This window comes from Perissodus microlepis, chromosome 3 (assembly GCF_051167445.1).
Source record: "Perissodus microlepis isolate ML-2025 ecotype Zambia chromosome 3, ASM5116744v1, whole genome shotgun sequence".
Classification (NCBI taxonomy): Eukaryota; Metazoa; Chordata; class Actinopteri; order Cichliformes; family Cichlidae; genus Perissodus; species Perissodus microlepis.
The window spans coordinates 40,504,150-40,517,540 of NC_140463.1; the positions used below are offsets into that span (position 1 = coordinate 40,504,150).

General features: G+C 41.5%; 1 protein-coding gene across 2 annotated transcripts; it reads left to right on the forward strand.

Annotated features, from left to right (window-relative positions):
• The first annotated feature begins 380 nt into the window (after window positions 1–380).
• paip2b (poly(A) binding protein interacting protein 2B) lies at window positions 381–12,221 on the forward strand. Of its 2 annotated transcripts, none has more exons than XM_084924455.1 (4): window positions 381–548; window positions 9,167–9,333; window positions 9,932–10,114; window positions 10,203–12,221. In XM_084924455.1, exons 2-4 carry the CDS (start codon window positions 9,178–9,180, stop codon window positions 10,257–10,259), a joined length of 396 nt encoding a protein of 131 aa, XP_084780581.1. In that variant the 5' UTR covers window positions 381–548; window positions 9,167–9,177; the 3' UTR covers window positions 10,260–12,221. The 2 variants fall into 2 exon arrangements, with proteins under 2 accessions (XP_084780581.1, XP_084780580.1); XM_084924454.1 differs by lacking the exon at window positions 381–548 and adding an exon at window positions 3,837–4,031.
• The last annotated feature ends 1,170 nt before the right edge of the window (window positions 12,222–13,391 follow it).

Genomic DNA, 13,391 nt, shown 5'->3' on the forward strand with positions numbered 1-13,391 from the left:
ACATAAAGTCAGAATTACACGTGGAAAACAGGTAATTTCTTTATTTTATACATTATTGAATATATATTATAAATACAGCGAGCTTGTTCATTCAATATTAGGAAATGTTGATTACAAAAACAATGGTGGAAAGAAAATAAAAAAGCTGTAATGTATTTTCTTTAGTCGCGTGAATGGCGAGGTAGGGGTGGGCGTTTCTACACTTTTAGCCAATAGCGTCGTCAGGAGGCCTTGGTTGACGTAAACCTCAACCAATGGCTGAAGCGTGCAGCTGGACGAGCGCGACTACAACACTGTTTGTTTTTTCCTCTCAACGTGTTGGCAGAAAATTTGTGGATTTAACGGGGAATTTTTTCTTTTTATGGTTAATAACGCAACCAAACCGAGCAAGAGGACAACCGCTGGTTTACCGAGTTGGAGTTTATAGGAAGATTTTCTTCACTGTGTGGTTTTCTTCTCACACCCAGGACCGGAAAAGAGCATTTTACCCCTCAAGACAGCTGGCTTGCGCCCCCCCCCCCGCACCGATTTGCGCTTGAAGTTGAGTGGTGAGTGTTGGTGCGATAAAGGGGAAGCTATCTGTTTGCTTCATATCAAGAAATATAAAAAGAAAGCTAAACATGAAACAATGTTAACCTTACGTGGTTAAATTTTTTTACGCTAAATTCTCACTAGGCTGGCACTTCCTGCCTTCATGAGCTTAGTCTAAAAAGGAGTGAGGGGGCTGTTGTGAAGGTGGTAAAAACAAACTTCCACAGTAGTAACAGTGGCCTAACTACAATGTAGGGCAGCCAAGTTTATGAACATATGCAGTTTTCAAATAATTCTCTTTTTAAATCACGCTAATTGACACAACAGGTCTCATGTTGTCCATTATTAGAGTATTTTGAGCCGCATAAAAGTCAGTTAAAGCGTGTCTTCCCAGAGTGAACCGCCAGAAGCGCGTTTCTCTCCGGAGCCACGCAGGCATTTGTCTCTGGGGTTAGTCAGGAGTACAGACAGAGGTGCTGTGACGGAGCTCGAGATGTTTGTGCACATGCTGCATTCAAGTGCTGCCCGATTTTTGATTGCCATCTATACTGTAGCTCTCAATGCTGACTAGCAAAATAGAACTAGCAGGTAGAATCTCAGTGTTGTGGTGCTTTTTTTTTTATGTAGATCAGACATAGCTCCTCTATCATGTCACAAAGACTCACGTACCTCTGCAGCAACACCACCTTTCACGTTTAATGGAACTAATTCCATGTAGGGTTTATACATTTCCCTAACAAGTGTACTGTGTTTCCCAGGAGAAAACGCGAATCCCTTTTTGGGTTGTATCTGGAAGGGGATCCGGGGTTAAAATAATCTGTAGCTTCTTCTGTATGCTGTTTAACTTGATTAAATTACAGTAGATATTGTTAAAACTGTCTCCCCCAATCAGACTGTTAATGTTTAGATTTTATTAACGAGTGTAAACTGCATTTGCATATACAGTACTCATTACTTAAAGCTGTGTATCAGTTACTTTTAATTACACACACTGTCAGTTACTTATCCCATTTATAGACTACTTTCAGCTGCTCCCTATATCTCCTGTATCCCTTATCTCCTACTCTTCACACTTACATCAGGCTAATTTATTTTAAGTGGGTGCTTACAAATATAACATCTCCCACATTCCCTTTGCTAAATTTAATCTGTTTTTATTTGATTAGATATTTTACTGCTGTCCACACTGTTAGCAGTTTGAGCCAAACTTTTGTTTCAGCCAGTTATTCACTCTGAATTCCTGTTGTCCTTGTGTTTCTATTCCTTGGGCACTTTACATTTAGTTTACTGCTTTTCTCACCTGTTCACCTCTCATTTAAATTGTTACTCCTTAAATGTATAATTTCGGGGAAGCTGACTTCATTTTTACATATATCCTCTGGCTACTGCAAAGATCTTTCCAGTGGTGACACTTGTACCTTTTTTCACTGCTCCCTGACAAAATTTTATTAAACAAAAACGTGAATTGAATTTGTTGATAATAAAGGATTTAAATTGCTTTTACAGCATGCCTGTTAATGTCCTGTTCATTGGCAGGCTAAGTGGCTTATACATCGGGGCGATCGTGGCTCAAGAGTTGGGAGTTCGCCTTGTAATCGGAAAGTTGCCGGTTCGAGTCCCGGCTTGGACAGTCTTGGTCATTGTGTCCTTGGGCAAGACACTTCACCCGTTGCCTACTGGTGGGGGTCAGAGGGCTCGGTGGTGCCAGTGTCCGGTAGCCTCGCCTCTGTCAGTGCGCCCTAGGTTGGCTGTGGCTACAATGTAGCTTGCCATCACCAGAGTGTGAATGACTGGATGTGTAAAGCACTTTGGGGTCCTTAGGGACTAGTAAAGCGCTATACAAATACAGGCCATTTACCATTTTACTTTTATTTTAAAAAAGCCACATGCATTTTTTTATTTTATTTTTGGAACCATTTTTTAACTGTTGTCAGCTGCTGTCACTCAATTAGCATAACGAACAGCAGGCCAAAGAAGAAAAGATGCCGGAGCTTGTCGTGACACTGGCAGTTCACTCAGTACGATGTGCTGAAAACAAGTCGCCCTTCACATTTGCTTGTTTCATTCTCAGGATTGACAGCAGAGCAGAGAGGCTCCATGATTTACGGTGTATTTCTGCTCTGACTGAATCCGAGCTGGATTCTGTTCAGTCTTGGCATTCATCCTCTAATCACACACCATTAACCTCTGGGGGGAAAAGGAATGGAAACGCTGTGGTGGAATTTAACCAGATGTTGTAGCTGCTTGGATAGGCGAAGCAATCTGTTTTATTGCATTTCTGCAAATAGTTTTTTGGACGATAAACAAACACCAGTTTTTATGGTGGTGCTTTGTTTTTCTCTCCGCATCCCTGCTTACATTTGTTACTGGTTTCAAATGGAGATCAATGTGTGCTGAATGTCTCAGTTTACTCACTGACGTCAGCACTCAGACCTCTAAGGTTTAGCTGAAGTCATTGCCATGGTATTAAAAGATATATTTACTGGCATCATTATAGGTTTTATTGAAAGCAGTCAGCTGTATTTATGTGTTATGGATTGGAGTGAACCAATGCAATTCCTTTTCTCTCTTTTTTTTAAACTTATACAACTACAAAATCACAGTTTTCAAGCTCATGTGCAACAGATTTATTGCATTTGCAGATTTATTATGTTGACAAGTGAAAAGTGGAGCTGCATAAGAATTTAAACATAATCTTGTGATGATTAGTTGTTTTTCAAAGTGGAAAAAAAAGTATTTATAGACTTTTAACTTAAGTAAGATTTATATTCCTATTTAAGCTTAATAGTACACAGGCTGCACCTAAGCAAATTAACTCATGTCAAACGGCACTTTTTAGAATCATATACATGAAATTATTGGGTTATAGTTATTGATTTGTTTATGTGTATATCTCTTTAATGTTAAAAGCTGTTGATCATTTTAATTAGATTTATATTGCTCAGTAGCTTGAGTTGTAATAATGCAATTCATTTTCAAAATAATAAGCAACTAAAGCTTCTAAATTAAACAGTATATGGGCTATGAAGTGCAATAATTGCACTCACAATATAGAGTGCATTGAAATACTTAAAGTACAAGTACATTAAAGCTGATTAAAGTAAATGAGCAAATGTACTCATTGTTACATTCCTACTGATCCTATCTGTGCTCTCATCAAGTGATAAAGAAGATTGTAAGATTAACAGTAGTCGACTCCAATAGCGTTGATGGTGATGGGATTTACTTTATTTACCCCGCCCCTGCTTTTATCTACTAGTTTGTCTGGTGTGAGGTACAAATTCCCACATTCCTGGCAGTAGATGAACGCCTCATCAGACCACATAACCGACCCAGCTTTCTAACGTTAGCGAGGTGGCTAACAGGATTTAGCTGACTGGAGCTACGTTGCATCGCAGCGCGGAGAAATCCCCACAGAAGACACGACGAGCTCGCAGTTTACTGACAGTAACTTTGTGTTACCCTACGCGTTGAGACACACAGCAGGAGCACAATGCCAGGTAACGGCGACCCGCGAACGGTTACACGTTAGAGCTTCGTCGTGTGTGCGTGTTTGCCGCTGCTGTTGTTCCCGGAGCTCAGCCTTGTTTTGTTGACCTGCTTCAGTGATGCTGCCATGCTGTAGCTGCGTGCTAGCTCATAGCGGAGCACACTTTGTTTGGCCTCTAGCATTCAAATAGAGACGGGGTTTGCCCCAGATGCGTGCTTTACGTGTTCTAGTAGCTTATTGTATCTTTTTGTTTAATACGTGGTTCGCATTTAAGCCGTTTTAAGAAACCCACTTAATGACTTTAAAAGGAAAAAAAGAGCTTTTCTTCCACCCAGCCTCTCTACCCTTTGTTGTTGGTGGGGTAGCTTTCACCTTAGGCCCGTTCACTGACAGCGCAGCTGTGCGTTTCTGTCTGTTTGCAGCCGCTGGGAACTAGCCACTTCGCATTACCTCGACTGAAACTACCAAATCCTTTAAACCAACTTCCCAGGTATGCCCGGACACCTGGTTTAGAGCCGTTAGCAGGCTGTAAGCCACCGCGGCACAGCTCCTGTTACACACACGGACTGTCAGGCTACACGGACCGCTATGAAGCGGGTTGTTTTTGCATATCAAAGTCTTCATTGTGCACAGTTGGAGCTGGACATGGCTGTAGGAGCTCCCCCCGCATTTGTCTCCCCGCAGGTTGGATGTCTCTGCTTGACATTCAGAGTTTATTTTTACACTTGCAGGTACACAAAGTATCCATTGCAAACGGAGTCAAGAGGACTATTAAGCCGACATTTGAATTTAGTTGCAGTTCCAGGGATCTGAAGGTGAATTTGAACGGCTGTTTCAGCTTGATTTAAAACCACTTTGAAAAATGTAAAAATTAGTAACTAAACTTATACTTTTGCAGTTTGTTTTTCCAATTCGTTCCTTGCCTCAAGGGGGGGAAAACTAAGTCTTTTAAATATGTGGAACCAGTAGCTATTGCGTTAATAGAATTTCCCAAAGCCCTTCTTTCCTTAAAATATCCTAGTTTTACAGATCAGGACAAAAAAAAAAATTAAATTCAGTAATAATCTTCTCCTTTTTTTCTTTTTTTAATGACCTTTTCCCCCTCTGACACAGAACAAAATTTGCTTTGAAAATGTCAAATGGTCATTAATTTTGCATATTCCCACCCACACAACACAAAGTACATATACAGTTTTCAGACTTAAGTTCTCACTATCACAACAAACAAGCCAGCAAAATGTTTTTTTTGTTTTTTTTAGCTCATAGGAAGAGTCAACCCTCCCCTCCCTTAAACAAAACAACAACAACAACAACTTAGAAATATGACATTGAGTTTATCATCCAGTCCAAAAACTTCCATTGCAGCTGATGATGATTGCTGTTCCAAGATAAAGCTGCTTGGATTCAGAAGTCAAACTTTCTGTACATTTTTGTTTTTGACCCCTCCCGTGTCGCCGGATTTCAGAACAGCATTTTACATTTCTACAGCTTACCCCTCACCCTCGTAGGCACAGGGGAAGCACGGATCTAGGCTTGCCTAACTAAATATTACATGGTAACCACCGCATGGTTATGCAATGTGAACATGTTAAGTGCTATGTGCAGCACATGCTGGCGAGGTCTTTGCACTCTTGTTAGTTATACTTCAGTGGGGGTGGGATGATGTCAGTGACTTGGCAACTTGTGGAAATTAATCTTAGAGGTGTTCTTACAAATTGAACTTTTTGGAGGTTTAGATCATGCATTCAATATACTTTTATAACCATTTGGCGTTTAATCTGAGAAGCTGGAAAACATAACTTTCGTTTGATTGTGGGGGAAAAAAAGATCACCTGAGCTCTAACCTCCTGGCTCTTACCTGCTTTTAGCTGTCTGCTTGCATGCTCACACCCCTTCAGCGTCTCAACTGTGTTATTTTAAAGCTTTGGCTGATGGTAAGTCCGATTCATTACACAACACTTTATCGACTGCAGTAAAAGTGAATGTTAGCGCACTGGCACAGGCTTCAAATGTTCTGCAACCTCTGTCTTGTAAATTTTTCCCTTGTTTTGTTTTTTTTCTTCACCTTGTTCAAGTCCCTGCTCTGCATCGTTAGACGTCTTTATTGTCGCCCACGGTTGGGCAGAAACAGACACACCTCTTCTTCTTAGTCTACTGACCTACTTAGATTATGCTTGTTTGTGTGTGCTCTTCTGAGGAACAGCGTGTCCGTTCTGTCGCTGCGTTCGTTGAACGGCCGGCTGCTGCGGGTCACACTCTGCTTAAACATGTTTGTTTTGTTGTGCTGAGGGAGACGGGGACTGCAGGCACGGGTGTTGCAGAAATATTATGGGCAGAATTTTGAAATGGGTGAAGTTTCTTTGAAGTCGCAACACATTGCAATGAGTGAGTGAGTCTTCATCAGGATGACCTCCGGAGCTGTGAGCAGAGCTCGGTTGAGATCATCATTTTTCTATCCCCCCTCCCCCCCGCTGCAAGGCTGCAGTTGAGTCATGACAAGTCTGTTGCATCTGGCTGGCACTCTGAGGATTATGTCATGATTGGGCATGTCTCATCATAGTGGCAATCCTGTGTGCGTAGAAGCAATCGCACGTCATAAATCTCATCAACTCACGGTCTTTTCTTAATAGATTATTGGATACTTGTGATCTCGCCTCTGGCTTCAAGCTTAAACAGTGCTTATGACTGCAGAATATTAGGCTTAATTAATGAATTTAATCTCATCTGTTTTAAGTATCCCATGTGAAAGAGGCTACACTCTAAGACACCCATGTTGTTTTAGATGCCTGTTCGCAGCGTAAAGGTGAAGCTGCACGTCTGAACCACAGACTACATACATTTTCACTGTTTAAGCAGGATTGACGAGCTCCGTGCTTTGACTGCACAAGTGCCATGCACAGATACAGATCTCTGTAGTAGCCAAGTAACATGGAAATAAAATACTAGAGAGAGTCCATTATGGACTAGAGGAAAAACTCCCAGTTCAGTGACTAGATTTAGCAGCGCTGAGGCCTGAAAGATAGCGCTTTGGGAAAACTGTCAAAGTGGTCACACCCATTAACCCCTATTTATTTTATTTATTTAAATGGTACAGTCTTTATGAAAGGACATAGTATTAATAGAGTTGTTTTGGTGCCTGACTGTAAATATTGAGACATTGTGCTTTTAGAGCCATATTGTGCTTTTAGAGCCATCCTTAAGTGGCCACTAGAGGAACTGCTGTTTTCGGCACATCTTCACTGGCTTCTTTTTAAGCCCCGGGTGTTGCCAATTGGTGTGGACACAAATTTAGCATTGTACTCAGTTGTTGTAATGAGAATTGTTTTATTCTGATAAAATTCAGGCCAGGTGTGGATGCCGTGTCCAGTCTCGAGCTTTAGATGTTGAGCTGGAAATTGCGTGGTTATCCAGGGGCTGCCCCTTTTTGAAGGAGAAGTAGGTATTTGGATGGAGGGGGAAAACCTGATGTGATGTCACAGTTTTTACTTTCACTTCCACAGTTCAGGTTTTCCCATTCATTGAGGAAGAAGTGCACTCCTGCACGTTGAGTTTTTGTAATCATCTGCTAAAGATGTAGCTGGATGCTAGTACGTGTTCAGGGAATCGTTTTATTGCAGAGTATTGGTAAATTATTCTAATCCATTGGGATGTGATGATCAATAATAAAAAAAAAAAAAAAAAAAAAAAAGTATCAGTACTTATTGCCAAAGGTGTGTACTGAACACAGATGTTAGCTGTTGTCTTTCTAATGACTCTTAAAGCAGCAGCACGGCTGTGTATTTTTACATTGCAAGATGCAGAGATTACATGTGATGACTCGCTGCGTTTGGCTTGATTGAATCATGCGCAGGCCTTTGCTGACTGCAGAAAAATAACCACAAACACGTTTGCGCTTCTTCTCCGATCACGTCACTTGGGTTTGGCTTTGCCTTGTTTATATGGGACTTCCTTAGATACGCTGAGATAGCGGTTTATAAAGTCCTCTCTTCTGTGGATTTGATGGGACAATACTTGCACTGTTTATTTTTGTATTCCTTATTTTCCATATTTGCTGTTTGTTAATGATAAAATTTAAGAAAAAAAGAAGTGTTAAGAGCAAAGTTGTGTACTGGTTCCATCCAGGTGGTGGGGGAAGGTGCTTATCTAATCATCCATCACTGTAACAGTGCGTTTATCTTTCTTTTTAGCCCACAAATGCAAGTCTGTTTTAGTTTTCCACAATTGTTGTAAACTGTTGTCACTGTTGCTACTTTGGTGTTGACTGGGTGTAAGACTGGGGGTTAAATGATAGTTTTGAGTCTCATCTCATTACTGCGAAGTTAAAAAACATGCATCAGCATCTCTGAGTAAGGATTACATGTTGGCACACAGCTGAGTACTCTGCTTCATGTCTCAAGTGTTTATTTAACTCCTTTTTTAAATAACGTTGAGTTTCAAACTTCAGATGTAAACCCTATGTGGCTAGACGTTTTGGTGAACAGCTGTATTTGGTGGGGAAATAGGATTGACTTTAACATTTGGCTGTATTTTCTCTTTCATTGGTCTAAACAAACCTGATTTAAAACTGGGTGTTTGTTTGGCTTGTGATAGTGCTGCATGTGTTACTGATGTCTCTCTGGACCCGTTGTGTGTTTCTGTGGCCTTTCACTGCAGCACTGTAATTCACCCACCTGGAAAATAACTATTGATCAACGTCATAAAATGTCAAAGACTCTATTAAGCCTTCAGGCTCATTTGGGTGTTTGCAGAAGGATGTTTTAGACATCGCCGAGTAGGATTAGTCCAGGCAGGTGTTGCCTTTCAGTCTGTTTCCTACTCATAACATGAGAGATGCAGAATTACTGTTCAATGGCTTTTTTTGTCTTTTCCTCCTTTATAAGCAGAGGGACTCCAGTTACAGCTGGAAAACTGCTCCCACAATGCTGATGGAGATGCTGATGGTCAATTCGATTTGGAATCCCAGGCTTAAATAATGGAGCCTTGATTTTAAATATGATAATGTAAACTAACAAGAGACCCAGCTGTGGGCTAGCGAATGGGAGTTACGCAGCTTTGCTCTTCGGTTGTCTGATTGCGTGCATACTGCAGCAGGATGATCCAGACTGTTCGCTGACAGTCACACCTGTGCCTTCTTGTTTCACACAGAGCCAGCTGAGATGAGCGGTCCAGAGGTGGCTAAGACACCAGGAGGCGGAGCTCCAGAAAAGGAAGGGAAAGAGCCGGTTGCCAATGGCCATGCGGGAGAAAACAATGACGCCAACCCGTTTGCTGAATACATGTGGATGGAGAATGAGGAGGAGTATAACAGACAGGTACATGTGACAAAAACGGATACTTTAACTCCTGAAGGTCCAACTCACTTTTTTTTTTTTTTTCTTCTTTTCAGTCCATCCTGTTTTTTTTTTTTTTTTTTGTTTGTTTGTTTGTTGTTGTTGTTGTTGTTGTTGTTGTTTTTTGTTTGTTTTTTTAAACCTCACCATCCTGCAATCTCTCCACTCTTAATTTGAAAGTTTGATTCTGCCCTGAGCTGCTGGTGAAGTTGCTGTTGAGATAACATAATGCTTTATTCACCCTCAGGATGAGAGGCTCGCCTGAGAACAGGTGGATTTATCGCTCATTTATTTGTCAACAGTACTTGAAAAACAATGTTTTTGGATGATATGCTAATAAAAAGAATTATTAAAGGTTAATTCTTGGCAGACTCGTACCCCTCTCCCCTGCCACCAATGAACTCTGATGCCTATGCCGCATCAGATACAAGGTTTCTTACCGAGAGTTGAGCATTTTTGTCAGCTTGTGGCTTAAGCGTGAATTTGTAACGTCTGAACATTTCCACACCTTCACTTATTGTTCCGCTTTACTGCTTATCTTATTATTTATCATTTCCTTTCCTGTGTCATTGTCTTGCAGGTAGAGGAGGAGCTGTTGGAGCAGGAATTCTTGGAGCGCTGCTTCCAGGAGATGTTGGAGGAGGAGGACCAGGATTGGTTCATCCCTTCGCGCGACCTCAACAACCAGGGGGTGGGGCAGCTGCAGCAGCAGCTCAACGGCCTGTCGGTCAGCGATCACCACAACAACCTGGAGGAAGTGGCGGTGAGTCAGATGCGTCTGATTGCGCTGCGCTCACTCTGTCGGTTCTTGATAAAATGAGTAATCTTATTCTGTTTCCTTCTCTCTGCAGAGGAAGAGCATCTTGAATCCTGAAGCAAAGGAGTTTGTCCCGGGGAAGAAATACTAGGAGTCCCCCTCACCCCCATGGAGCCTCAGCACACACGCACACACATGCATACACAAACACACTCAGTCACATGCACCAGTCCTCTCATATTCTCAGAGACTCTGGCGGCCACGGCCGCACACACACTGATCCTCACACGCAAGCATGCACACGCACACACTTGAAGTCAGTGGTGTGCTGCCAGGCCCGATTGGGGGGTGGGGGGTTTTCTTTTTTTTTTTTTTCCTTCAATCTTTTTATTTCCTGTTTGTTTCTTGTAAACTGAGGGACATTGGGGATGGGTGGGAGAGGGGGTGTAGTACCAGCTCTGCCCTTCTGTGGGCGCTAGCTCATCATTGCATTTCACATGACGCTGTTGATGTTTACAGAGCATGCAGATCTCAGCAAGAGTCCCTTGAAAAATAGGCAGCTACTTGGGAGTGATGCCAAGACAAAGTCTAAATTCCAAAAGTTGAGTCTTTTTTTTTTTTTTTTTTTTTTTTTTTTTGTTTCAGTGTTAATTTGTGTCTAATTGGGTGAAAAAAAAAAAAAAAAAAAACACATTTCCAGCAGGTTGAAGGTTACTATGTTGCTGAGGTCAGAAGGATGAACATTTCAGGGGACTGCAGCGGGCTTCTGCCGTTGCTCTGTAAAGCCATCACAGCAACCCGTTAACGTTTGCTCCTATGATGTCCTGTGACATCACGGCTCATGTTTATCTAAACCATGGATGGTTATTTGTATCTGCAGCGGCTCTGTTCCAAACCACGTGCAAACCCCTCAGCCCTCTCTCCCTGCCGGTTGAATCGATCTGAACGCTGATGGACGGGTGGCATCATGGAGAAGAACTTGTTTTCCCAATTTGTGTTGACATCCATGCTTATTTTTCATCAAGTATCCCAATCATGAGTTAAATAAAGGAGTTGAATAAAATTGTCAAACATCAAAGCTTTTTTTTTTTTTTTTAATTTTTAAAAACCCAGTCATCTTTTTGTGTGTGCACAGCTTTAGTTCACGGCTCAGTTTTTGTAGGGTGTTCATCCTTCTTACGGGGGCGGGGGGTATTTGGTCTGGAACGCAGCCACTGCCTCTTTCTGTCAGCTTGGTTTGTTTAGGATCAGATCAAGTGTCCATATCCAAATCAGGTTTTTCAAATAGCATCTCATCCTTCCCCTTATTTTTCCTTCACATTTTTTGTTTTTGAGGATGAGGCTCTCTACTGGGTATAGTAGCCTGTGGTGTCCATTTAGTCCTGTTGGTAGGAGGAAACAAGTAGGGAGAGGTGATCGCATCGCCATGGGGATGGCAGTATGGAGGATGTGGCGGTCAGTATTTAATCCTTGCCGGTCTTGTCCTACCCTAGGAATCTGACTTTTTGTTTTGAGGAAGTTCTACTTTAAATCTTTGTGGTCTAGAGTTCAAAGTGTCTCTCCCTGATGCGAGTATAATATCCATTAAATCGTGAGCCAGTAGGAAAAAGTTATATATGTGACAATACTCTTCAGGAAATCCAGATTCCTATCACCAGTAATTCTGTTTCTTTTCTTTTTTTTTTTCTCTGAATCTCAGCCATTTTGGCTTGAACATGGATGTAGTATTGTCCCAGGAAAAGTAAGATCTTGTGTATTTTTGTGGTAAGCAGAGATTATTTACATTGTGTTTCAAAGTATCTGACAGGTAGTGCTTCTGTCCACTCATGCTGCTTTCCGATGTTTCTGTGAGAGACGGTGAAGCGTGGGTTTAAAGGGGAACTTCCTCAGTGTTGGACCACAGATGTCAAATGACACCCTGGTGACGCCGTTAGGAATGTCCGCCAGGTGGATTGTACAACATGAAATCATTTTTGGTGATTTTCATTTTTTTTCTTTCTTTTTTTGAGTTGTGTGATAGAAGCCGTTAAAAAAATGAAAATAAATAAAAGTGTATGAATTTCAAGATAAACAAAAATGATGAAAAAAGTTGAATAAAGCAGCTAAAGACAAATGTTTTGTTTGCTTTTCTTTTTCTTTCCCCCTTTTCTCTTAATCTGTACACACACGTGACTTTTCCTGTGATAATTCTGAACAGTCCAAGAAAATAATACCAAAAATGTCTCACAGCTAAGTTCATTGTAAAGGTTCTTATTTGAAAGGTTCAGGACAATATTCACTTTCTTTTCAAGTCTGAGAGCGTGGAAGTTGGATCATAACACGGATTGATAAGTGAGGTCAACGTACGTGGCCAAGTTAATGGGAATGTGCCGATGAACTAAACACTCGAGAAGTCGGAGCTACAGGGAATACTGAATAAAATCAAGATTATTAAAGTTAGAATAACATTTCAGTGGGAATTCACAGATAGTTATCGCTTCAAATGTCCGCTTCGCTCTTACTGTGAACTTCCTCGGGACGGCTCTGTGTGAGCTATCGTCCAAGATATTTAAGAGTATTCGTATTCATTCCCTCTGGAGCTTTGGATCATATCACGGGATCTTTTTCAGCGTGTGGTTTTCATTATATTTCTGTTTATAAGTCCAGCTGTAGATGGATACCGCTGAAAATGAGCAGCTCCCAAATGTGCAGCGGTTGCTTGGTCAGCCACTATTAGCTTTTAATTGCTTAAAAATGATCATCATCTATCTAGACTGACTGTTTGGTAACAAATGGCCAGATTTTGGTTACATAAGCACAAACCTTTCTACTAAAGCTGAGACGGCTTAAACAGCGCGACGCTCAACTCCAGAATATGTTTCACTGTCACTTACTCTCAATCGTTTAAGCTTGTCTTTTATTTTTTGCACAAAGTACCTTGTCTAAGCATATATTTGTTTTGTTTTCGCATTCGAGGAGGCGGCTCACCATCAGACTGTTTAGCATCAGCTTGATAAACGGTCATCTGATTGTTGCGTAAAGCTGTGCATGCCATTTGGCCTCACTGGAGAACCTGATCTGCTGCCCTTGAAGCAGACTGTCTGAGATCACCCGGAGATAACCTTTCACTTATAAACATGAGGACGTGGAGAATGCTTGATGCTGACCTTTGGTAGGCAAAACCATCTCAAATCACTCCGACCCCTGCAGGCGTTAGGCAGGTTTGCAACTAAAGAACAGCACAGAACAGTGCATGCATAGGACAGTGCTACATTTCATCTTTGAATAAAGGGTTAATTCAACT

Coding starts and splice junctions, on each gene's coding strand:
- paip2b (XM_084924454.1), top strand. Junction 9,334..9,931: donor AGGAGGAGTATAACAGACAG/GTACATGTGACA, acceptor ATTGTCTTGCAG/GTAGAGGAGGAGCTGTTGGA. Junction 10,115..10,202: donor ACAACCTGGAGGAAGTGGCG/GTGAGTCAGATG, acceptor TTCTCTCTGCAG/AGGAAGAGCATCTTGAATCC.